The 25,184-nt window shown below is 39.4% G+C and overlaps 2 protein-coding genes across 3 annotated transcripts in view; one reads left to right on the top strand and one right to left on the bottom strand.

Moving 5' to 3' along the window:
* Positions 1 to 1,017: 1,017 nt before the first annotated feature.
* LOC143288553 (ran-specific GTPase-activating protein-like) lies at positions 1,018 to 13,860 on the bottom strand. Its single transcript, XM_076597147.1, has 6 exons — positions 13,754 to 13,860; positions 9,872 to 9,975; positions 7,431 to 7,588; positions 6,084 to 6,212; positions 5,200 to 5,265; positions 1,018 to 4,660 (listed from the first exon to the last, which is right to left on the bottom strand). The coding sequence occupies exons 1-6, from the start codon at positions 13,766 to 13,768 to the stop codon at positions 4,458 to 4,460; spliced, it is 675 nt and encodes a 224-aa protein (XP_076453262.1). The 5' UTR covers positions 13,769 to 13,860; the 3' UTR covers positions 1,018 to 4,457.
* A 183-nt stretch (positions 13,861 to 14,043) lies between these two features.
* LOC143288552 (tRNA (uracil-5-)-methyltransferase homolog A-like) overlaps positions 14,044 to 25,184 on the top strand; it is a 29,626-nt gene continuing 18,485 nt past the window's right edge. Inside the window, exons 1-7 of one of the 2 annotated variants that reach the window (XM_076597146.1) lie at positions 14,044 to 14,665; positions 16,216 to 16,307; positions 17,066 to 17,141; positions 17,785 to 17,827; positions 19,934 to 20,000; positions 21,895 to 21,949; positions 22,823 to 22,902. In XM_076597146.1, coding sequence (XP_076453261.1) covers positions 14,261 to 14,665; positions 16,216 to 16,307; positions 17,066 to 17,141; positions 17,785 to 17,827; positions 19,934 to 20,000; positions 21,895 to 21,949; positions 22,823 to 22,902 — 818 coding nt within the window. In that variant the 5' untranslated portion in view covers positions 14,044 to 14,260. Of the gene's footprint in view, positions 14,666 to 16,215; positions 16,308 to 17,065; positions 17,142 to 17,784; positions 17,828 to 19,930; positions 20,001 to 21,894; positions 21,950 to 22,822; positions 22,903 to 25,184 lie in introns of both variants that reach the window. The other variant, XM_076597145.1, reaches the window with a different exon arrangement.

The following is a 25,184-nucleotide window of genomic DNA, read 5'->3' as shown; positions in this document are numbered from 1 at the left end:
TTTCGTTTTTAAATCCAGAAGAAAATACCTACTGCAGAATGAAGTCAGGTCTTTCAACATGTCCTTGAGCGAACACAAAATCCTAAAATGGATTTTTGTTATGTCTGCCATTTTTGTCTCGTGAAACCGATTGAGGAAGCTGTTCCATAACGCATCTTTGTAACATGAAGCATCATCAAACCCGTTCGCAAGACAACGTACTGAAAGACAGAGATTTGCCACTTGTGGTGATGATGTTGAATAATCGAAATGAACTGGTGACATAACTTTATCATTTATTGATTGTCTACCATGGCGTCAGCCTGACACAGATAAGACACCTCTGTTGTCACTCGACGACAGTCAAAATAAAAGCACAGCTTATCTCGGGACATGGCCTATTTATAGAAACACTGGGATCTCTGCTGGGGGTGGTCCAATTTCGGTTCAGACAGGGGACTGGAGTTGTAGACACCTCTCTATATTTGTTTTAAATGAAATTGATATTTACTTAAATTTGCAGATGGCAATATATTTTTTTCTGGTTAACAATATTAGGAAGGTTCCGTGTGAGTGTGTGTAGAGCACACAAATTCACACACATGCACACAGAGCAGAACTGAGTTTTATTCAACTTGTGTGTGTGCGCGCACTTGAATGTGCAAAGGTGAGTGCCTATGTGTGTGCACATGATTGTAAATTTCAGTGTGTGAGTGTACACATGTATGTCTCTTCCATTGCTTTCTTTTTTTTTTTTTTTTTAAACATGGAGAGAATGCTGAACACATCTTGAAAGTGTGTTTGTGTGTGTGCGTACACAAGTTTGTATGCGTGCTTGCACGTTTGAGGTTGTGTTCTTCTGTATGTGTATGCGTGTACATTGTGTGTGTGTGCATGTGTGCAAAATTCTGTAGAAATTAGTACCCTTTCTCAATCAATGGTTTATTCATCCCTTTCTGTACCTGGAAAAGAATAATAGAAGTTGAGTGTTAGATGATGAGCGAGTGTTAGATGATTCAACACCCTTGAACACATATATGCATCACATGACTTTTATTCTTTAACAAGAAATTCCCTGAAGTATGTACGCAGTATGTAGATGACTCAATTATGGTATAAATCAGACACTTGCACCACTCATTCCAAACAAACTAGTGTTAACTTTTTGACAGCAAATTTATTTCTCAGAAAGTTCTGCATTCACTGCCATAGAAACTGCTTCAATTAACAGTTTAACTACACCAATCAGAAATGGTTTAGTTGTATTTTTTCTTTAGTATCTGGATTAGGTGTACATGTTCTTCAGTATCACTACGAGTAATCTTCAATATCAGTCATTCCATATTTTCAGAACAGATATTTTTTTAACAAAACAAAAAATATAATGGGAAGTCTGATCAGGGACTAAGAATAACAAAAATCACCTTTAATTTCAATCAAAATAAATGTGAAATCACACACTTAATAAAAACAAATCAATAAAATAAATGTCCACAATAATATAAAACTGACTGAACAAGACCTTCAAGAGTGTAGTTGACATACCACCAATACAAAAACTGCATACAAATAACAGATCTTGAGACTGAAGCGTCATTCAACTAGGAAAACAAACTGAAATATGTCAACTAAACAGCAGTTAAGTCAAGAATTATAACAGGTGTTCAATACAGACAGAAAATTAGACTCCCGTTTATATCCAGATGTAGCCTGGCTATACTGCAGTTCAATCATCTTATATTCCAATTAAGTCACTTCTAGTGGAGATTTTCCTCACAACCTGCTCCACAAGCAATTGTGTCACAATAAATTTGGCAGTTAACAACCGCAGCAGTTCATTACAACATATGCTTGACAAAACTAAACAGCAAAAACTGACACCGCTAGTGTAAATGCCATCACAGAGTTATCGGAAATGAGATATTGACTATGTCTCTATCCAAATTAAGCATCAACATTTCATCGACAATCATGTTAACTTACTGAGTGAGAAAATTATTCAGTGCTATGCTGTCTAGTGAAGGCTCTCTTCTTTCTGTTCTCCTGACATTCCTCATGATGACTTCCATAACGATAAAAACTGTTCAGCACATAAAAAGACTAACACCATACAAACAGCAATGGTACAGTGAAGAAAATTGACATGTACAAGAACAAATTCTTGAGGATTTTTTTTTTCTTTCTTTTTTTTTTTTTTTTAAAGCATGGTTTTAGTTCACAACTCTGAAGAAACCAACTTCACTGCAGGAAACTGCAATGTTGTGCCACGTACTGTAGCACAGGCTATCAAAAAATCTGTTTGGGAATGAAGATCAGCACTTCATTCCTGAGCATTGGCCAAACACGTTCTTGGATTTTTTCTGTGCTAATTATTATTTTGCTCATCTCAGCACAACTTTAGTACTTTTGCCATGGTGACAGCCACAACATTTGTGTGCAACAGTAAATTATTAATTAAAACAGTAAATGGAAAGTCCTATGAAGAATGTGAACCAGAGACTCCATTTTGATCTCATCTTTAACAAGTGACATGACAACAATTGGATATTCCCAGGAAGCAAGATGTCTACAGCAATCTATTCAGACCCATTTTCATCAATGACTATCATCCAACTTCTCTTTGTACGAGATAAAGGGGATGAAAAAATAAAAATAAAAAAGGGGCCTGATCATGAATATACATCAATTTAATGTACAAACACCCAGCAAATACTCCAGACTAGGAATCGGCAGAGCATCCTCTGCATTATACTGTTGTGCAGTGACACCCCCCCCCCCTCCCCATGTAAAATATAAACAAAATATGTTAAAATAGCACAGTTTTACATACGAAAAAAATTAAAATAATACAAAAAAAAGAAAAAGAAAAAAAAAAGAGCACCCTCAAAACAAATGTCGAGTCACACATTCCAGCAGGTACACACACACCAAGCACACACACTTCACACTGGTAAGGCCGCAGTCACTACAGAGTGTCAGGGTATGAAAATAAATAGGACACAGATTAGTCGTTACACAATGCGGACAACATGAAACAATTCAATGCAGCACTCAGCATTTTAACAGTCCTCCCTTTTCTGTTATTTAAAGAAATAAAATAAAGAAATAAAATATTAAATAAAAAAAACAAACAAACCAGGGTTCATTGTCCAGTCAAATTACATGTACCTAACCCAGCTGATAATAAAAGCCTTTCTTAGAAGTCAAGTGAGAGAAATCCTGACCAAGAATTTCTGTTTTACCATGCAGTAGTTCTGCTCCATGACCCCTGGATCACACACAGTATGTCGCTCTCGCGGAACAGTGGCACACAAAAAACAAAAATGTGGTAATGCACTGTATCAAAAAAGTGAGCTCTCCGTGGTGAGAATGTTCCAAATTTCACCTATTGTGACAAAGTAGTAACATACAATACAGATCTAACAAGAGCTGACTCAGCCCATGCTCTGTGAAACTGGAATGCACTTCTCTCCAGACGCTATTCTTTAAAAACTTTATAGAAAAATAAAAATATCAATATATAAAATTAATTTAAAAAAAGAAATATCCTACCTTTCACTGTGGAGAATAATACGTCCAGTATAGTTTGTGTGACTGTTAAGTGAATTCTGTGTAAACTCATCAGTACATTACCAGTACCAGTAATTCACTTGCAACAATCTCATTTTGCGACACAAAAATATGAGCTTGCTGAAAATACAAGTCTGTCTTGTAATGTTCACAAACTTTTTAATCTATATTTCAGTTAACAGCCTATGCAGTGATATTGGTCTGTCTTGGCATGTTCACCGACATTTCAAAATATGTAAACTATGCAGTATTCCACTCAACCACACATCCAAAAAGTAAGTGTAACATGTACTGTTTTGTCTGTGTGAAAGCTTGCGTCATGGACAGGAACAATTCATTCAGTAAGTTACACACCCTCCTTTTCACCAAGCTCTCTTTCGATACAAAGTGCCTTCACACATTCACACAACCAGATAACTAAATCACCAAATTTATCTTAGACCTTTTTTATGAACTGAAAACAGCATCCAGTTTCTTGTGGTTTGTTCTTGGCTGGCTACGTTTCCAAACAATGCAACTCCAGGGAAAAGCAAACCAACAATAAGGCACTCTGCAGTAGCAGATTTTTAAATGCCAATCGTTAGTTAGTTGACTATTTGCAAGCTATAATGAACACACTATGAAAAACCAATGTGTGTAGTAAGAAAATTTCTTTCTGAATACTTTTTGACTCCAGGAACTACGATGAACAGAGCTACCTTGTCCAGTGAATAGCCCAGTGACATAGCTGACAGTGCAGCAGTACTGGTCAATCCTTAGTAACTGAACACACACACTGCCCACCCTGGCCTTAGCAGTATGAAGTTATCACTAACCCCCCCCCCCCCCCCCCCCCCCCCCAACGTTCACTCTCATCACCAGCGCACACACTATCCACTCGCATTCACTCCCGCTACACGCGCATGTCTTCAGTCTTTCTCTCCAGGCTTTTCTGTGGAGTCTTGAGCGGTGGTGGAATCAGAGGTTAGTTTGTCCCCCCCAGCACCGTCTTTCACCGACAGATCACCCAGCTGTTCAGCCAGTTTATCTTCAGACTTTTCTTCTCCCTCCGTCGCCTTCACATCCCCATTGGTCTTCGCTTCTCCACTTCCACTTTTCTCCTCACCTTCATCTGTACAAAGACACACCACACTTTCTATTGTATAAAAAATCAAAAACAAAACCACCCCCCAAGAAACCCCAGTAAAAAAAAAAAAAAAAAAAAAAAAAAAAAAAAGGTTGATGGCAACAGCATTAGGTTCATGTATTTGCCTCCAGTGCTGCAGTACAGTGAAGAGAGGGAGGGCAAGGTTTTGAAAAACAAAGGAAGTGGAGGTAACTATAATCTGAGGCGACATGTTTTTCCACTTGAAAGTCATGCCCTAAGTTCACACACAGAAATATATTGGAAAGTCATACAATCAATCACAGAAATTTCCACCAGAAAAGAGATAACAAAAATTCATCAGCACTAACACAACTAACTCAAATAATCAGCAATGAGCAGCATCAAATGAAACACTTGATTTTTAGTTATTTCAAGTTGCCTTAAAATTCATCCATTTAATCTCTTTAACATTAATAAATTTATGTCCCATCTTGATGTGCGTCCTTAAATTCAATACTAGTGACTTACATACAGTCACAGCATATTTATCAATGCACACTCACCTGATTTCTTCAGAGAATCCATTTTAGCCTGAGCCTCTTCAAATACAGTCTTGAATTTTTGAGCATCTGCACGGGAACATTATAGATGATTAGTGAAATAAAAAGAAATATATGAAAAGAAAAAAAGTATCATAAGCCCCCTCCCCCAAGACTCCTGATCCTCTTTGATTCTGATAGGGAATGCTGGTGGTATGATTTCTTGTGCAAACATGCATGGAACAATTGGGGTGGCAAAAAACAACTTAGAAAAAAGCAAAAATGGGAACCATAACATATGAAAAAGACTTTCATGCGTTTTGTTATAGTGTTTTCCAAACCAGAGTTCAGGGACTTCTGCCAGTCAAATTACAGGCTACTCAACTTGTAGCATACTTATAAGGGGCACTGTTTAACATCTCTCTGGAATCAGATAAAGATTTATCAGTCAGCCCATCAACTTTCAGTTTCAACTGTTATTCCATTGAAGAGGAACAATACACCTATGAAACACACATCCCGGATGAGGAAGAACACACTAATTAAAAAGAAACACACACAAACACATACTTATTCTGCCATGTGACATTATAAAACACCAGTCACAGAAATCTAACTCATTCAGCTCCCTGCCCAAGCAATGCACTGGCATCCAACTTTGTTTCAATAAAACAGTTTCCATGTTCCTATATGTGCATAAACTGCAAGCAAAGGGAACTAACTTCTACAGTGTTTTCAGCTGTGTACATGCGTCAATTTGGAGGGTTTGTTTCGGTGAATTTCCACTGGATGAAAATGGTGGCATCCCATTTCAAACAGAAAGCTATACACTTGCTTTCAGCTCTGGGACATTACAGGAGAAACCAACGACCTTTCAGCCATCACACCACTGACGTAAAACAACTCACTTTCAGCATTGGCAAAGCGGATTGCCAGCAATTCCTCTTTGGCCTCCTCATCAGCAAAGTCAGCAAGTGTGGACCAAACCCAGGCACGATCACTGCCACAGTTTGGCTTCAACTGCATGACAGGTGTGACTAAAATCAAACAAACAAAACTTCACGTCAACTGGTTAAAATATTGAGAAAAAAATCAACAAAAATGCTACCATTACTATTTTTAACAGTAAAACATAAATAACAGAACCCTATTTCTGCATGCAACCTAATCATGCATTTATTTTCTGATTTAGGAAACTAATTCTCAGCAAAACAATCCAATTTCCCAATATGGACGACTTTCCTCATGACAAAAAACACCGGACTGTTATTTATCTGTTTATATAATACACCAAAGCAGAGATGTAAACCTGCATCCAACAAAGACATAAATAACCGAGAATGTCCAATCATTTCACTGCCGAGGACAAACAACCCATTACTTTTTCATCAGTAAGGTATTCATCTTTTTTTGTCAGCTCTGACACTGTATGCAACAAACTATGGTGACAAATCTGTCTGCTCCAGTTCATTCTGAGAAATGTCAGCATCACCATATGTGCATGCAACCTCAATGTAGTTTCAGCCAGTGCCTTAGCATTTAATGTTCTGTGTAAGAGCTAGACAAAAGCGTCTGCTACTTTATTTTCTGCCCAAGCAGATTAGTGACGTGTCAAAACGTTTCTCGATCTTCCCAATGAAAACAAAAACGTTTCCAAGCACCAATCACAGGCTAGATTTATTGGAACTACAACTGGAGGTTGCAAAGCCATGAACATTCAAGTTTAACAGTTTCAAGCAAAAAAATGCTGTGACCACGCCAGTGGCTACAAATGTCAGTGTTGGTAAAGTAGTATCAAGCCCTTTAACTGCTGTCAGTTCTTTAAATGTGAGAATATTATTCCACAGAAATGAATTATGATGAAAATGAACAGAACTGAAAAAATAAACCCATACTTTTTTCCTTCAAAATCATTGATAGAATGACCAATAGTAGTAGTAGTTGAGGGAGGCTAGGACAGAAGGCGAGAAAACATTGAGAAAAGCTTCATTTTTCACTTCATTAACACCCAATGAAGTATTATAATAATATATATAACACTGTTCATTTTAATCTAAGCTAACTGATTAACAAATGGGGATTTGGCCTGACTGTGTCAAGTGACTGGTTTCAATGTCCCATTTGTCTATGAGTTAAGACAAATATCCTACTGTATCTGGGTGGGGGCTAAGACATCTGTCCTATTATTGTCCAAGTGGATGCACACCCTTGCCAAAGCAAAACTGACAACACAACACAAAGGGAAACTGACTTACTATAATGGTTTGCACATATTTTCAGGGTTTTGTCTCTCCTCATCAAAATACGTATCCTCTTGGTCATCCTGTGTTCCAGGATTTTGACCTCTCCTGTCCCACGTTCCTTCCATTCTGGAGGCTCTGCTTCACTGTCGAAGCGGAACAACTTGGCTCGTCTGGAGAGCAGAAATGAAAGAATCAGTGCAAGAGGTGGTCAACCAAGTGAGAAAAAAAAAAGAAAAAAAAGCACGCATTAACATGACAAACTGCCTGTTCCATTCCTCTAAGCAGAATGTTAATAATTGGACTTTCTTAAATTTTTTTTTTTTTAATTAAAAAAAACACCAAAAAAACACCTGATCAACAGCTACACAGATGTACTTAAGATTCTACCAGCAAAGCTGACACTGACATGTTTTGCATTTTGTGTATCACAATAGCATCAGCTTGCAGAGCATAACTGTTAACAGTGCTACCGCAGACAAAATTCACAATTTGCTTCCCAACATTTTTGCTTGAATCAGCTTGAATCATAAAACAAAACATTCAAATAATATAACAACAACAACATATAACTGCATTTCTCAAAAGCCCACTCTCCTCAGACAACAGCAGTAACTACATGACTGAATAGGAAAGAAAGAAAAACCCAATAAAGCTACAGGTTTAGCATTGTCAGATAAAAACGACAAACTTCATATGTACTCAGTCCGCCCGTCGTATATTTCATCATGTATGAAAACCTGTAGCTATGCTTACACAAAACCACACTGTCATTGTGTCCTTTATAGATGTTAGTGGAGCACAGAAATAAGTATTAAGTTTCCAATACACTGAGGATGAACTATTTCTAATGACTACGGTAACAATGAAAAATGTCTGTTGTCAGCATAGTTCATTCCTGCAATTGTAAAGTTATACATCAGCTGATATTGGTTTTCAGTCTGACAATTTCACCAGTAGGGCCTGTCCAGAACACAAGTGCCTCATGGACCAAATAATATATATATATGTATATATATATATATATATATATATATATATATATATATTTTTTTTTTTAAAGGTGCCACCATACCGGTTTGGAAAATCACTGATCAAATGAACTCGTATGCTAAGCAAACTGATGTTCTGAATTTTAGTCAAACACACACACACACACACAAAAGAGAAATACACATACCCTGGATAAGCAGGAATCTGATCAAGAGATCAGATTTTGAAATTAATTTTAGAAATTATAACATGAGTAAGACTATCAGACAAGAGATACCCAACTAGATAACAATAAGAAGTATTTTTCACTAACTGAATCTGCACTGAATCATAACCATGTGACAGAACACATCAAAATTACTCGAAGCTTGGCCAATTCTTGAAAATGCCAAGTTCAAACAGCACTATGCTCCCAACAAAAATTTGACTGCTGACAAAGCCATTAACAGATCTCTACAAAGGTCACTGTTTCTCTTTCATTCTTTGTTGGATGTTAGAAGTAAACCCCTAAAAGTGGTGCATGACATTTGGGGCTTTCAAAACTGTGCATCACCTTGACCCCGAAGTTACAATGCAGGTGGTTGTTTATTGAAATTTGGGGGTCAGTAGTAAACAAACACAAATGCACCATGTTCTGGAAAAAAAATATACATTCACAATGACATTCCATCTATGTAGACAATCTTGGGGCTTCACTCTGAAATCAGAGTGACTTTATGAGGTGCACTATAGAGATTAGATCTCAACACCTCCAACTGAAGACTAAGAATGTGATGAAAAAAACAAGACTTCAAAACTGAGAGATGCACAAACCTATTAAACGAGACTAAAATGACAAAATGGATATTTGACAAATAAGCGTAAAAATGACTGTACATGGAATGAGACCAACTGTTAAAATGAACCCTCTCACTAAAACTTAAAGGCTTCAGGTTCAGCACTATCAGGTGAAAACGACAAACTTCACATAAATTCAGTCCGCCCGTCGTTTATTTCATCATGTACAAAAACCTGCAGCCAAAAGACATATTACATTTAACTCTTTCAATTGTGCAATTTATTCATTCAGCAACTGACTTTACTAATAATACAAGCAGTGTAACAAGTCAATACAATGATGTATCCCAAATGAAGGCAACATTGGTAACTGGAAACAAAAATGGGGTGAAACTATGCCACTGCCAAGCATGGTAAGAAATTGTACAAGCCGGTTTAGCTTAAATTTATTATTTCTCTGATTATCATACAGCAGCAGTGAGCCAGCGTATGAAATGAAAAAGTTAAGATCCCCATAAAAGTCTTCTGGTTCACTGCTCAGCAATGCCAAGGAAAAGATACACATTGACAGCTTCACATTCACTCACTGTGCCCAATGTCATTTCATCTGGGCAAAAAAAAAAAAAAAAATTTTTTAAAAGCAGCCAAAGGATGCCTCCAATGTTTCAGTCAGTAAAATGACTCACAGCAGGAGGAGGATATTCTCCTCTTCCTCCAATGTCTTGGTTTCTACTGGATTCAACTGCACCACAGGTTCGAAGTGGATGTCTGGTGACTCAGGAGCTTCTTCCTGAAAAGTACAACAAAAATAAAATTTTTACAGTGCTGCTCATGGACAGTTGGGGTGGGATGGATAGTAAATCTTCTGTTTTAACTTATACTCGGCTTTAATTTTAAACAAAGATGTAAGGGCAACATCCTAATGCGATGCTGTTTGAAAGAATCATTCAAGGTTCAGTTATTCCCTCAGCTCCGCCCCCCAGGTCATGAAGATGATTCACACAAGCCTCGCCTGGATGCTATTAACTCAAGGTCAGCAGAGCAACTCCTGTTACGGCCGTGAGTCTCATGGACCAAGGTCACTGTCACTAAATCAAGTGTACACTGTCCTTCAACTTGAAATCATCTTTGGTACAGATTTCCACATTCATACAGAAACAACACTTGATTTCATCAAGGAATACAACTCAAAAGTACACATATTCCATCTCATTATTTCCATTCTGTTCCAAGGTACACTGAGGACTTCTTTTGTCATTGCTTATCTGTAATAAAAACGCTGAGAAGAGCAGAGAGTGTTCCAGACTTTTTAAAAATAATATTCAATATGTCCTGCATTTTAAAATGTAAAATGATTAAAATAGTGCCACACATTTCTGCTTTCCAATATAACAAACTACAAAGGAAACTGAAATATAGACATAAGACAGACCACAATGCAAAAGTCAATAACATTTATATTAAATAAAGACTGGTTCTTTTACAATTACACTGCCCTTTTTATTTATTTTTTTTCTCTCAAGGCCTGACTAAGTGCGTTGGGTTACGCTGCTGGTCAGGCATCTGCTGGGCAGATGTGGTGTAGCGTATATGGATTTGACTGAACGCAGTGACGCCTCCTTGACCTACTGATACTGCCCTTTTTGAACCTCATAAACCAGTATTCTCTCACTTCCAGAAGATTTTTTTAATTTTTTCAAAACTCTTTCACCACTGAGGAAAACATTTAACTAGACATTTCATCACCATAAACTACTTTTAGTCGATAATGACGTTTGAAGTGAACAAGTCCACTGTGTTGTTTTGACATGAACTGAATCATGTGACAGAGCATTAATTCTAAAAGTAAAATATTTGGCGCTGGGGAGCGTTTTCCATAGAGTTCTGATAATTATTTCCTAATGCTTGTTATTGATTGTTACACTGCTCGTCAGGCATCTGCTAAGCAGATGCAGATGGTATATAGCATGTAAATGATACATGGATTTGTCCAATCGCAGAGAAATTAACAGAAAAAAAGGTGAAGCCAATTCGTGCCACAGAAAAAAAACCTCCAATGCTGGAGCTGACTTTTTTTTCCTTTTTTTTTTTTTTTTTTTAAAAAAGCTATTCCATCCAGTTTTTTTCATTCAGTCTGGTACTCTGCATCAATCTGGTTGGCGGAAACCAAATAACTGACATTCTCCTCTTGCTGTAAGTCTAAATGTGTTATTCACCTACCACCTCAAGTCTCTTCTACAATGAAATATTCCTTATAGTTACAAGTATCTGTAAGATTAAGCATTTAAAAGTACATCCTTTATGCACAAAAATCTTAAAAGGATCCCCAGATTTCATTACTGCAAGTCACAATGACACACAATTTTCAAGACAAGTTTTAATTTTTTTCTTTTCTTTGAAGCCGCCGACTTGACATGTTATGGAACCATGTGTTTTGAGTTGCATCCCTCGTTTTTCCTTAGCATGTGTTGGATTATCACAGTACAACTTTCTCAGCCCTGCCTTGTACTATACTTCGTCGTTTTCTGATTCAAGCCCCAAACAACAGCCGAGTTTAAAAAAAAAAAAAAAAAAAAAACCACCATGATCTTGCTGACAGCGAAACCCAACACACACACTTTCTGGTGCATACAGCAAAAGCCAAGAAGCACCACACAAATTCATCACTAAAAATAAATTTTTGTCCCATTTGATGTTATGATTTTGGCTGTTGCTGAGATTACATTAGTCGATGCTGATGAAGCAGCAGTACACTTCATGGCTTTAGTTAGTTATTTACAGAGATCAGGGATCCATAGCTGAAGTGGAACAGTAGATTCGTCTGCTTTACCTGTATGTAGCATGTTTTGATCAAACGCATGTGCAGATTCTGCTCTCATGTGGACGTCAGTACATTTCACTATCATCCTTCAGACCTTGTCTTTGATTATGCACACACACATGCACGCACACAATTTTACCCTCACTGACACACATACACCTTACAACAGATCAACACACAAACTCAGACGTGCACACATATTTTGTTATAGTTAAACACTTGACTCACACGCGCATACACATACAAGCGCATGTACACAAACACAATACACACACACATGCGCAAACACCCATGCTTGTGCATGTGTACACTATCTCCATTCCTTTCTACCAACAGACCACTGGAGAGTTCCACAATATTGGATCTTGCCCAAGCGCATCTAACTTTTACTTGCAATCGCAAGCAATGCCAAAGGCAATCGACACAGGCAAAAAGCGTGCTGTCCCTCATTTCTTCAGCTGACAGCCGCCATTGTACAACCAAACTCTGTACAATATAGGCACAATAAAAAAGAACAAAATACGAAGCAAAAAGTCAAATGAAGAAGCCTTCTGTTTCTCATGTTCCTCCTCTCTCAATCGTCTTGTTGCTCGAATGCCAATCAGCTTTGAGAAAACAGATCATGTGACTCGCCTCCTAAGTAATGTCAGCACGGAACTCTCCAGTAGTCTATTCCAGTCACTGGGATTGTCTGCTATGAAGCTTTCTGTTCCTTGCCCTTCCTTGTCTTTAGTTTCTACAGTATTAGAGTTATGCATGCGTGTGAATTACTGGTGCGAAAGCGCTTTGATTTGTCTCTGCACAAGATCAGCGCTATATAAATACCTTTTTTTCCCCCCTTCACCATTACTTGGTCTATAAACCAAGCCAATCATTGATTAGAACGTGTGCCTGCCTTTGGATGTGCACAGAATCATGCCACAGATATTACCTAAAGGAGTCCCTGTGACCACTATTATTGTAAGTTAGGTAGTTATTGGCAGCACAAACTCTTCTGAGTTTCCAGATGGAAAAGTAGCAGACAAAACATGTAAACTTTATCTCAAGTTCTTAATTCTGCTAGTCTCATGTGTCAATCATATGCCTTTTGATTTAGTTAACATTATGCACTTGTTTAAGCCTTGGATGTTGGTTCCACATTACAGAGGGGGTTTAACCAATTCACTTGCCCAACAAGGTAACGTCGCACTTCAGCATCCTAAATTACTGGAGCTAAATTCTGGATTCTAAAGTGGGACTGTAGGAACGGTAATGTCGCACTTCAGCATCCTAAATTATTGGCGCTGAATTTAGGATGCTAATGTGCGATTATACCGGCGAATATTATCAACATTAATAAATGATGTTAATATCTACTCATACAAAGTGCAAACATTATATCTATTCTCTTATTTTCTCTGACTTGCATAGAATCTAACAAGCATGCAATGACATGGCCTACTACTAGTAAGTCTCCGATGCGAGTGACAGAAAAAAAACAACTTACAAGGAATATCATACGGCAAATCGTTTCCAAACATCGTAGTCAAAACTGAACAGTGACGATCTACTACCGCATTAAGCAATTCATTGATAAGATTACATTTTCATTCATATTTTCAATTAATTTCGTGGACCCGAGGTGGAACAAAGGAAAGAAGTGGTGCGGTTGGTCCATGATTCCTTCTAGCACAAATGAAACAGGACTGTAAATATTCTAACTACTAAAACAGACATACCAGCAATATAGCATTTATTAATTCCTTACCTTATCATCTGCCATTGTAGAAAGGATGTCCCTGGATAAGATCGTTGGCTTGGTCCAATGCCTTACTCCTTCCCGCTGAAAGTTTGCTGTGCAATCCGTTCGATAACTATTACTTCCGGTTGAGTCAAAAAAATATTTTATTAGTAAGTAAAAATTGATAATAACCAAAGTTCTAATTTGATTAAAAGGTGCAGACCAGCTGTCAAGCAATATAATCTAGGTAACTTTTATAATTTTGCAGCCGAAATCTATGCCGAACTAGAATCAGCCCGAGACTATTCCATGGCTGCCTCCATGAACACACGCAACATCGAGAAACTTGCTTGAAGACCCGTTGTTTCGTTGTGACAGAACATAACGCACTGTTGACTTTCGCTGACAAGTCGACACATTCTTGCAAAGGGAACTAAATCTTGAAATTGAAGGAAATAAAACCATCCAGTGCCACGCAAAGCTCCTGTGAGCGAGGTGTATGCTGCACTGACTGCGGACACTTCTCGTCCGAAAATGAACACGAAAAGGGAGCAAACCTACCTTTCGGTTTCGGCTGTTGAAGCAACAACACAGAAAGATTGTTCCGAAAACGTGGACACTGAGGGCAATAACCAAACTGACGCAGGTACTGGCAATGATTTGGATCGAAAAGATACCGTGAAGGATGGCAACCCGGATAATACTGGAGCAAACTCTAAGCATGCTGACACTGTTCAGGACAACAGCGCTGATGGTGATGATGGCAGTGGTGACACAGAGCAAACCGTTAAGAATGACTCTGGCAAACAAGATGGGGGAATGGAAGTGGACACACCAGCTTCTGACTCACCGGCTGACATATGCCCCAGAGATGCAGGTTTTACATCAGAAAAATTCAAAATAGAGATCTCAGACCTACCCAGAAAATTTGGATTTGCGGTATGTGCTTGAAACAATAGCCTCAGTGAGAAAATACTTGTATCAATGTATGTGTATTTTTCTATATTTTCATGTTAAGACATTGTCTTGCTTCTACTTCCTCTTAATGAAATTTCCTTAATGTATATATCCCCATGTCTGTCAAAACCATCTTACCTCGCTCTCTCTCTCCCCCTCTCACTGTTGTACTACCAATAACAAGTTGGTTCTCAAATTGGACTTGGAACATATGTAGCTCAGCAACTGGGGAATATGCTACACAGACAATAGGCATGCACTGATACATTTTAAGACCATAGTTCTATAGACAACATCAGTGGCTTGGCAATATGTAGCAGCAGGTACCATCACCAGGGTGCTATATCAGTGCAGGTGGTCAGTAGGCTTGTTTGTATAGTAAGTTAAACTTGAAGAACATCGGATATAGATGCTGCTGAAGAAGGCTGTCATTAATTCTGTGTAAGATGCAGAGCTGTTGTAGCACCTCCTCATTTCTAGCGTATCCCATTTTCAGGGTGTCCAGCATAGCCTTTCATTATATGGCCTGGTGTTCATGTTATAATTTTCCCTGTAGCAAATCTTGCCACTCTCATGTGCTTTAGACTTGCTCTATTCTCTGCAGATTTTTTTTTTTTGGGGGGGGTGGGGGTGGGGGGTGGGGGTTACATTCTCTTAAAATATAGAGTCTTAGATCAGATCGGTTGGAAATTAGAAGCGAAGGTTGTTGTTCAAACCAGGGGGCTGCAGTCATGCAATTTTTTGCCAAAATGCAAAAGTAGTGAGTTAGCTGTTTCTTCATGCAGAGATGGCCTCTACATGTCTACATTATGTCAGAGTGCTGGTGAATTTCCTTGTTTAGGTGGTATAGACCAGGTCTTTAACAGTTTTAAGATTTCTTTGTTTTTCCTTGGTGAGATTTGTGACTAAGTTATTTGATTATGCTGCACTATCCAGAGTGATTGCCATCTGCCAACTTTCCTGCAGAATCCAAGTCCATCGGTTGTGGCTTTGCACAATGCAGAACTTGAACTGCGGGGGTTGAGGTTGGGGGGGAGGGGGGGGCAGGGTGCGCATGTGTGTGTGTGTTAGAAAGAGAGAGACAGGGATTGAGGGAATGGGTCCCAGGAGTAGAAGTGGAACAGTTCTTTGTGGCATTCCAGTTACTGTGTCTTCCTTCTTGGTGTGCATGTCCTGTAGGAAAACCTCTCTTTTCCTCCTCACCCTCACCCCCTCATGGTATGATGGATTGTCTGTTGCATTGTATAAGGTTGGTTTACTCTGACATAAATGTCTCCTTCAGAATCCATGTTGGGTTTTGTGCAAGATGGACTCTCTCTCTCTCTCTCTCTCTCTCTCTCTCTCTCTCTCTCTCTCCTCTCTCTGTGCCTCTGAATCTCTGTCAAATTTGAAATCAACAATATGAAGAAAGTGAGTTATTGGCTTGCTGATGTATATTTATAAACTGTAAGTCATTAAGTATAAACTATGTTGAGTATGATGAAAATTTGTTTTTAATTGTTTCATCAGACTTTGATCACCTTTCTGTGCAGCAACTGAAGAAGCGTCTGTCTGTGACCCTCGGCTTGAAGCCCCATAAACTGAAGGCACTGCCAATGAAATCTTTTGCCTTTGTTTGCTTCAGGTAAGGGGCTAAGATAAAGTTTGTGTGTGCATTATGTTGCCGATACAGTATAAGGCACGATTGAAACATGATCTGATCATAGGGTGTTTATCATGCATCACCCGTAAAGTCACTCGCCTCACTGACTTTTAATTAAATTGCTACTGCTATATCCAAACAAGGATGTATTTTATACCTAGAAACATAAAAAGAACCCAGGGCAACGAAAGGGTTGTCCCTGGCAAAAGTCTACTGAAAATATCCACTGAGATTGGAAAACGAATAAACTTTCACAGTTGCAGGCAGAAAAAAGAGAGAGAAAAAAAAGGGAGGGGAGGGGAGTGGTGAACAGTGGGGGGGGGGGGGGTGGCGGCACTACACTGAAGTGATGCACACTCCCTGGGGAGAGCAGCCCAAATTTCACACACAAAGAAATTTGTTGTGACACATGAGCAATACATTACAGCACAAGACAATACAACAAAATGTAATGCAATACAATAGAATACAATATTATGTGAGAAGTCATGTATTAGATGATTAATGATATTGGTCATCAGTGTGAAGCTCTGGTAGAGGTACATCAATGTGTATACATCACATGTGTATTTAACTGTTATTTAGTTTTCCCTCCTTTCTGATAATTTTGTCCATGTTTATGTCTGCATATGTTTAGATGGTATGTATGTGTGCGAGTAATATGATGTGTGTGTGTGTGTTCGGTTTCAAGTTGTTTTGAAACACGACCTTGCTCAGTTGCTGTTGCCATTTATTTTCAGCTCGGAGGAAGACAGAGAGAAAGCTCTGAAAACCATCAATGGGCATATCTGGAAGGGCAGAGCTCTTCGTGCTAAGGTATGCATCATCAGTGAGTCTGTCTACCTGCCTGCCTGCCTGTCTGTCCATATTTCCTCATTAAGGTTTGACTGGATATGTGCATGGATATTCTGCTGAGGTGAATATTGTATTCTAAGATCTCTGTCTGTGCCTGTTTTCTATATATGTCTCTTTAATAAAAACTAAAAGCCATTACTGTGGAGTGTTGGCCTATAGGTAACACATCCGCCTAGGAATCGAGAGAATCTGAGCACACTGGTTCGAATCCCACACTCACCAGCATTTTCTTCCCCCCCACCAGACCTCGAGTGGTGGTTTGGATACTAGTCCTTTGGATAAGATGATGAACTGAGGTCCCTTGTGCAGCATGCACTTACTGACTTAGCACACATAAAAGAACCCACAGTGAAGATGCACCACACACACACACTAACTTTCCACATGAGGTCACATCAGAGATAAAAACTTTCCTAAATCAAAGTACATGAACATGTCAAACCACATGCACAGACTATCAATTCCAGAAAATTTGAAGTTTTCTCTCTCTCTCTCTCTCTCTTATCCAATTGGTGGATTGATTGAGTAGCTAATTCGTTAAAGACAGTAAAGTGAGACTAAATGATAGAATACTAACATCAACATTTCTGGTGTGTGTTTGCAGAAAGCGCTGCCAGTGGCTGATCCAATGAAGCGTAAACATGAAGGTAGGCGCACCATGGAAGAGTGGTTTTCACTTTGATTTGCAGTCGTAATTTTTCAGCGGACATGATAGGCTGAGAGAGAGAGAGAGAGAGAGTCTAAGACTGAAAGACTCAGGCCATTATATAAACACATGGGAAGGGGGTGGGGGCATGGTTTGGGTAAGTGCAGAGGGGGGTACAATCTGCACAAGCAGGAACATTATTATGACATGGAAGAGCATGCTGGCAAATCTCAACAAAATCAGATAACCATACAAAAAGTCGTAGGGATTGCTTTGCGTTGGGTTACGCTGCTGGTCAGGCATCTGCTTGGCAGATGTGGTGTCGTGTATATGGATTTGACTGAACGCAGTTACGCCTCCTTGAGCTAGTGATACTGATACTGATTTGTTGTCATCATTGATTATCTCAGTGTCTGCTTTGTGGGCAAACACACATGGGTTAATCATACATGTTAAACCATCATGTGAGAACAGAATTATGTAAGTTTGACTTTTCACTTCATTGCCATTTTATCATGATAATGTTTACAGTTTCATTTTAATCTCATATTCACTGTATCAACAAATCAAACATGAAATTGAAAGGCATAAACCTTAATGTCGCACAGACTGACCGAAAAAAAAGAGAGTGAAATTGAATATAACGTATGTGAGTTAAAGGACAGAGAAAAGCCTTTTCTTGACTGAACCAATTTGAGCTTGCTTACTGCTGAGATATATACATTTATCTTTATTAAAAGAAAAAAAAACATATATGTATGCAGATCTCTTCTACTTCGGTCCAGCTTCTATTTTTCAATATGTTGAACTGATGCACTGTGCCATTGTTTTTGTGAATATTGAATATGTTCTTTGCATCCAATGGTATCTGTTCTTAATTTGTTTTAAATCCGAATTCCATGCTGTCCCCAGTGACATTACATCAACACCGCTCTTTCAGATTCCTCATGCACATGCAGTCCCATGCAGGTGGACGTGTTTTACAATACATTGCCAACAGTTCCCATGAAACTGTCAGTGTCTTGTCACCTACAGGCCACCCACAAGAAGAGAACCTGCACTGCTGCTGAGTCACTTTGACTGTGTTGAGTAGCACCTGATTATCAAACCATTGATGACCATTGGGAAACAATCATGCTCTTAGAGTTACAGACACCTAATTAGGAAACAATCATGCCCTTAGAGTTACAGACACCAAATTAGGAAACAATCATGCCCTTAGAGTTACAGACACCTAATTAGGAAACAAATCATGCCCTTAGAGTTACAGACACCTAATTAGGAAACAATCATGCCCTTAGAGTTACAGACACCTAATTAGGAAACAATCATGCCCTTAGAGTTACAGACACCTAATTAGGAAACAATCATGCCCTTAGAGTTACAGACACCTAATTAGGAAACAATCATGCCCTTAGAGTTACAGACACCTAATTAGGAAACAATCATGCCCTTAGAGTTACAGACACATGTGGTCAGGTAACATGAAAAACTCATGGTGGTACGTCTGTGAAATGGATAACAGTAGACTGTGTGGTCCCAGTCTTTGATTTGAGCCTGTTGACACAACAGGTAAGCATTGGACTTTCAATCTTAGGGTTCTTGGTTTGAATCCTGGATGCGGTGCTTGGTGGGTTAAGGGTGGATATCTTCATGATCTCAGGTCAGCAGATGTGCAGATCTGCTAGTGCCTGAACCGAATACAAAAGAACAAATACGCTCATTACTGATCCTGTAATCCATGTCAGCGTTTGGTTGGTTATGGGAACAATACTATACCCAGCATGCACACCCCTGTTTTGGCTTGAACCTCTGACCTTCCACCCTGCAGTCTCTTGGTTTTCATCACAGTTATGATTGTGATTTTCATGGATGATATTATTTCTGTATGGTGCATGTTACCTAGTTGGCATTTTGATGGTTTTGTTTGTTTGTTTAATACTTTGTTTCCGTATTAAAACACACACTTTGCTTTTAAGCAGCCCCTGTACGCCAGCAGCAAACATGTCAGTATTATAAAAAAAAGAATGTTTGTTTCATTTATTATTGTTGTTGTTCTTATTGTTACTGACTTTTTTTTGGATCTGAGTTGTTATTGTTCCAGCAGATTCAGCGGAAACTGCAGAGAATGCCAAGAAGCCAAGACAGGACAGCAGTGTGCCTCCGACAACCAGGTGTGTGCAGAAAACTGTTTGTCGTGACCTTCGTTAAACGTGTGTGAACTACAACCAGGTGTGTAGCACAAAACTGTTTGTTGTGACTATCAGTTCAGCATGTGTGTGAACTACAATCAGGTGTGTACAGAACATAGTTTGTTGTGAACTTCAGTCATAGATGTGTGAACTGAGATAAGGTGTGTACTTGTTGTGAACTTCAGCTAGACATATGATCTAGATGTCACTGTTTACATGTATCAGGTGATTGTCAGAGCAAGCTAGCAAGTAGTTCAGTGAACGTCCCAACCCATCCCCACCTTACTCAGCCTGATCACCCTAATTTGGCCAGCCAGTCAACCAGGCAGCTCACCAACCAGTCAGATCCAATCACAAACAAAATGGCTGCAGCATGTGTGGAAAATACAACAAACAAAGAATCGTTCAGAACACCAAATTTAATCAAGGCAGGACGTGCAAACGTTCAGCAAAATCACCTTTCTTTAGTGAAGAGGAACTATAGAAAGGTAAATAGTATACTAGTACAAAATACTTGTCTCTTTGAACCTTTTGAACTGTTACATATGCTGTAGTAGTTTTTGTACTAGTGGATTGATTGTTATGAATTAGAGTTAATAACAGTTGTTAGTCCTCTTCCTTCTGCATTCATGGGCTGCAGCTCCCAGCAGCTTTTACATCTGTGACTTTTTGTCTTTTTTTCGTTTTGTGTCGTGTGATTGAGTGGTGATGTTGAGATGGACTGTTGTCCAGTGTTGTATGATTGAATGGTGATGTAGAGATGGACTGTTGTCCAGTGTTGTATGATTGAATGGTGATGTTGAGATGGACTGTTGTCCAGTGTTGTATGATTGAATGGTGATGTTGAGATGGACTGTTGTCCAGTGTTGTATGATTGAATGGTGATGAAGAGATGGACTGTTGTCCTGTGCTGTATGATTGAATGGTGATGTAGAGATGGAGAGTTGTCCTGTGTTGTATGATTGAATGGTGATGTAGAGATGGACTGTTGTCCTGTGTTGTATGATTGAATGGTGATGTAGAGATGGACTGCTGTCCTGAGTTGTATGATTGAATGGTGATGTAGTGATGGACTGTTGTCCTGTGCTGTATGATTGAATGGTGATGTTGTGATGGACTGTTGTCCTGTGCTGTATGATTGAATGGTGATGTAGAGATGGACTGTTGTCCTGTGCTGTATGATTGAATGGTGATGTAGAGATGGACTGTTGTCCTGTGCTGTATGATTGAATGGTGATGTTGAGATGGACTGTTGTCCTGTGTTGTATGATTGAATGGTGATGTAGAGATGGACTGTTGTCCTGTGTTGTATGATTGAATGGTGATGTAGAGATGGACTGTTGTCCTGTGTTGTATGATTGAATGGTGATGTAGAGATGGACTGTTGTCCTGTGTTGTATGACTGATTGGTGATGTTGAAAAGGACTGTTGGCAGGTTATTGTCCTGTGTTGTATGATTGAATGGTGATGTAGAGATGGACTGTTGTCCTGTGTTGTATGATTGAATGGTGATGTAGAGATGGACTGTTGTCCTGTGTTGTATGATTGAATGGTGATGTTGAGATGGACTGTTGCGCTGTATGATTGAATGGTGATGTTGAGATGGACTGTTGTCCAGTGTTGTATGATTGAATGGTGATGTTGAGATGGACTGTTGCCCAGTGCTGTATGATTGAATGGTGATGTTGAGATGGACTGTTGTCCAGTGTTGTATGATTGAATGGTGATGTTGAGATGGACTGTTGCGCTGTATGATTGAATGGTGATGTAGAGATGGACTGTTGTCCTGTGCTGTATGATTGAATGGTGATGTAGAGATGGACTGTTGCCCAGCGCTGTATGATTGAACGGTGATGTTGAAAAGGACTGTTGGCAGGTTACGGTCCTGTGTAGAACCTCTGTGGGAAGTTCCCTATGACGAGCAGCTCAAGGTAAGGTGCTGTTTGTTTACTTTACCACTACTACTTCTTCTTCTTCCTCCCCTGGGCTTCTTTGTTGTTCTGATGGCCTGACCAGTGTGTTGGGATTATGCGCAGGGCAGGCATCTGCTTCACTTTTCCTTTCCTTTTCTGTTTTGTTTTCATTTTAAGCGGATGTAGTGTGGCCATGTATGGATCAGTCTGCATGTTTTGACGCCTCCTTGTAAAACTGAAATTGAAACTTTTGTGTTGAGTTGGGGTTGAGTTTTTTGGGGTGGGTTTTTTTTTCTGTGTAAGTCAAACGCACACACACACACACACACACACACACACAAATAAAAAAACCCAAAAAACTGTTAAAATACTATAAAAGGCATATCAACATTTTTGGTTCATAGAGTTTTTTCAAGAATGACTGGTGTGATTTGAAAAAAAACTGTGTATGAAGTATGACGTGTTTTTATTTGATGTACACTTCTCTTTCTGTGTGTGTGTGTGTGTGTGTGTGTGTGTGTGTGTGTGTGTGCATCTCTCTCTCTACAGCGATGTTGTGTCTCTCAGTTTGACACTGTGCTATACTTGTACATTATACATGTATTAAGTATAGCAACATTTATGTGTTTGTGTATTTCTTAGATCAACGGCAGATGTGTAAGTCGGCTAAAGTGCTAATGTCTTCACCGTTGGAAAATAAAGATTCATTCATTCATTCTCTCTCTCTCTCTCTCTCTGTCTCTCTCTCTCTCTCTCTCTCTCTCTCTCAGTGCTTTCAACTGTATGTTTCTTCATATGTCTGTCTGACTGTCTGTTGCACACCCCAGTTTGAGCTCCACATATTCAAATAGCTGCAGAAAAGGTTACTTTCTTTTTACAATGCGTGTCCAGCGGAAGACCACGAAAGCTAAGGAGGCACTGAGAGCAGTCGCCTTTCATGGAGATATTAGAGACCAGTTCATGAAGGCACGGTGAGTGTTGAAGCTTCTTCGTTTCTTGGTTGTGTTTGTTTAAAATAAGAGACCAGTTCATGAAGGCACGGTGAGTGTTGACGCTTCTTCATTTCTTGATTGTGTGTTGTTTTAAATAAGAGACCAGTTCATGAAGGCACGGTGAGTGTTGAAGCTTCTTTGTTTCTTGATTGTGTTTGTTTTAAATAAGAGACCAGTTCATGAAGGCACGGTGAGTGTTGACACTTCTTCGTTTCTTGAGTGTGTGTTTGTTTTAAATAAGAGACCAGTTCATGAAGGCACGGTAAGTGTTGAAGCTTCTTCGTTTCTTGATTGTGTTTGCTTTTAATAAGAGACCAGTTCATGAAGGCACGGTGAGTGTTGACGCTTCTTCATTTCTTGATTGTGTTTGTTTTAAATAAGAGACCAGTTCATGAAGGCACGGTGAGTGTTGACGCTTCTTCATTTCTTGATTGTGTTTGTTTAAAATAAGAGACCAGTTCATGAAGGCACGGTAAGTGTTGAAACTTCTTCGTTTCTTGGTTGTGTTTGTTTTAAATAAGAGACCAGTTCATGAAGGCACGGTGAGTGTTGACACTTCTTCGTTTCTTGGTTGTGTGTTTGTTTTAAATAAGAGACCAGTTCATGAAGGCACGGTGATTGTTGACGCTTCTTCGTTTCTTGGTTGTGTTTGTTTTAAATAAGAGACCAGTTCATGAAGGCACGGTAAGTGTTAACACTTCTTCATTTCTTGATTGTGTTTGTTTTAATCATTCCTGAAAACTGCCTCAGATTTTCTTGGTAGTATTTCTGTGTACTGAAAGCTTGGTAAAATGTGGCGTTTCTTTTTTGTCTTGTTTCTGTTGTTGTGATGATACCTTTGGTGCATAGGGAAAGGATGTCTTACTTTTTGTTCAGGGAAAAATAGAAGAAATTATTTTTTTGAAGAAAGGCTGTACGCTGCTACAGTTGATGAGTTATGTGTTTTTTTCTCTGCCTCTCTCTCTCTCTCTCTCTCTCTCTCTCTCTCTCTCTCTCTCTCTCTCTCTCTGTCTTGTTCTTCTGTCTTTAAATCTGTTTCTCTCACCTTTCACTTATTCTCTACTCATTTACTGTTTCTCTCTCTCTCTCTCTCTCTCTCTCTCTCTCTCTCTCTGTCTTGTTCTTCTGTCTTTAAATCTGTTTCTCTCACCTTTCACTTATTCTCTACTCATTTGCTGTTTCTCTCTCTCTCTCTCTCTCTCTCTCTCTCTCTCTCTCTCTCTCTCTCTCTCTCTCTCTCTCTCTACTTCTTCTTCTTCTTCTTCTGTCTTTAAATCTGTTTCTCTCACCTTTCACTTATTTTTTACTCATTTACTGTTTCTCTCTCTCTCTCTCGGTCTCTGTCTGTCTGTCTGTCTGTCTTTCTCTCTCTCAGTCTCTCTCTCTCTCTCTCTCTCGCTGTGATGTATATCTCTCTTTTCCTTTCTGTCTGACAATCATTCTGTCTTTCTCTCTCGTTCAGCATCACTTTTTTTCTCACTGTTTCTGTCTGAAGCTCTGAGAAGGTCATTGCAGACTGACTGAACTACAGAGACAAGGAGCAGGATTGTTTACTCAGTGACGGGCGCAATAGCCGAGTGGTTAAAGCGTTGGACTGTCAATCTGAGGGTCCCGGGTTCGAATCACGGTGACGGCGCCTGGTGGGTAAAGGGTGGAGATTTTTCCGATCTCCCAGGTCAACATATGTGCAGACCTGCTAGTGCCTGAACCCCCTTCGTGTGTATATGCAAGCAGAAGATCAAATACGCACATTAAAGATCCTGTAATCCATGTCGGTGTTCGGTGGGTTATGGAAACAAGAACATACCCAGCATGCACACCCCCGAAAACGGAGTATGGCTGCCTACATGGCGGGGTAAAAAACGGTCATACACGTAAAAGCCCACTCGTGTGCATACGAGTGAACGCAGAAGAAGAAGAAGAAGTTCACTCAGTCTGGCTCTATGACGAGGCTTGTGTTTGTGTGTGTGTGTGTGTGTGCGTGTGTGTGTGCTGCCTTACGATCAGAACCTTTTCAGTGGCACTACTCCCACACCACTCTTTGTTGGTCCCCCCAGACAGATGTAAAAAAGTTCCCTTTTCAAGTGGTCTCTACATGAATAAGGCACTCCTGTCCTTGCTCTGTATTCTATGGATCCTTGTCTGTTTCTTCTCTGTGTGTGTGTTTGTGTGTGTGTTCTTGTGTGTGTGTGGGGTTTTTTTTGTGTGTATGTGTGTTCTTGTGTGTGTGTGCACGCGCACGTGTGTGTGTTTGTGTGTAT

This window comes from Babylonia areolata, chromosome 12, assembly GCF_041734735.1.
Source record: "Babylonia areolata isolate BAREFJ2019XMU chromosome 12, ASM4173473v1, whole genome shotgun sequence".
Classification (NCBI taxonomy): Eukaryota; Metazoa; Mollusca; class Gastropoda; order Neogastropoda; family Buccinidae; genus Babylonia; species Babylonia areolata.
Note: the sequence above shows the minus strand (reverse complement) of the source record. Positions and strands in the feature narration are given on the sequence as shown.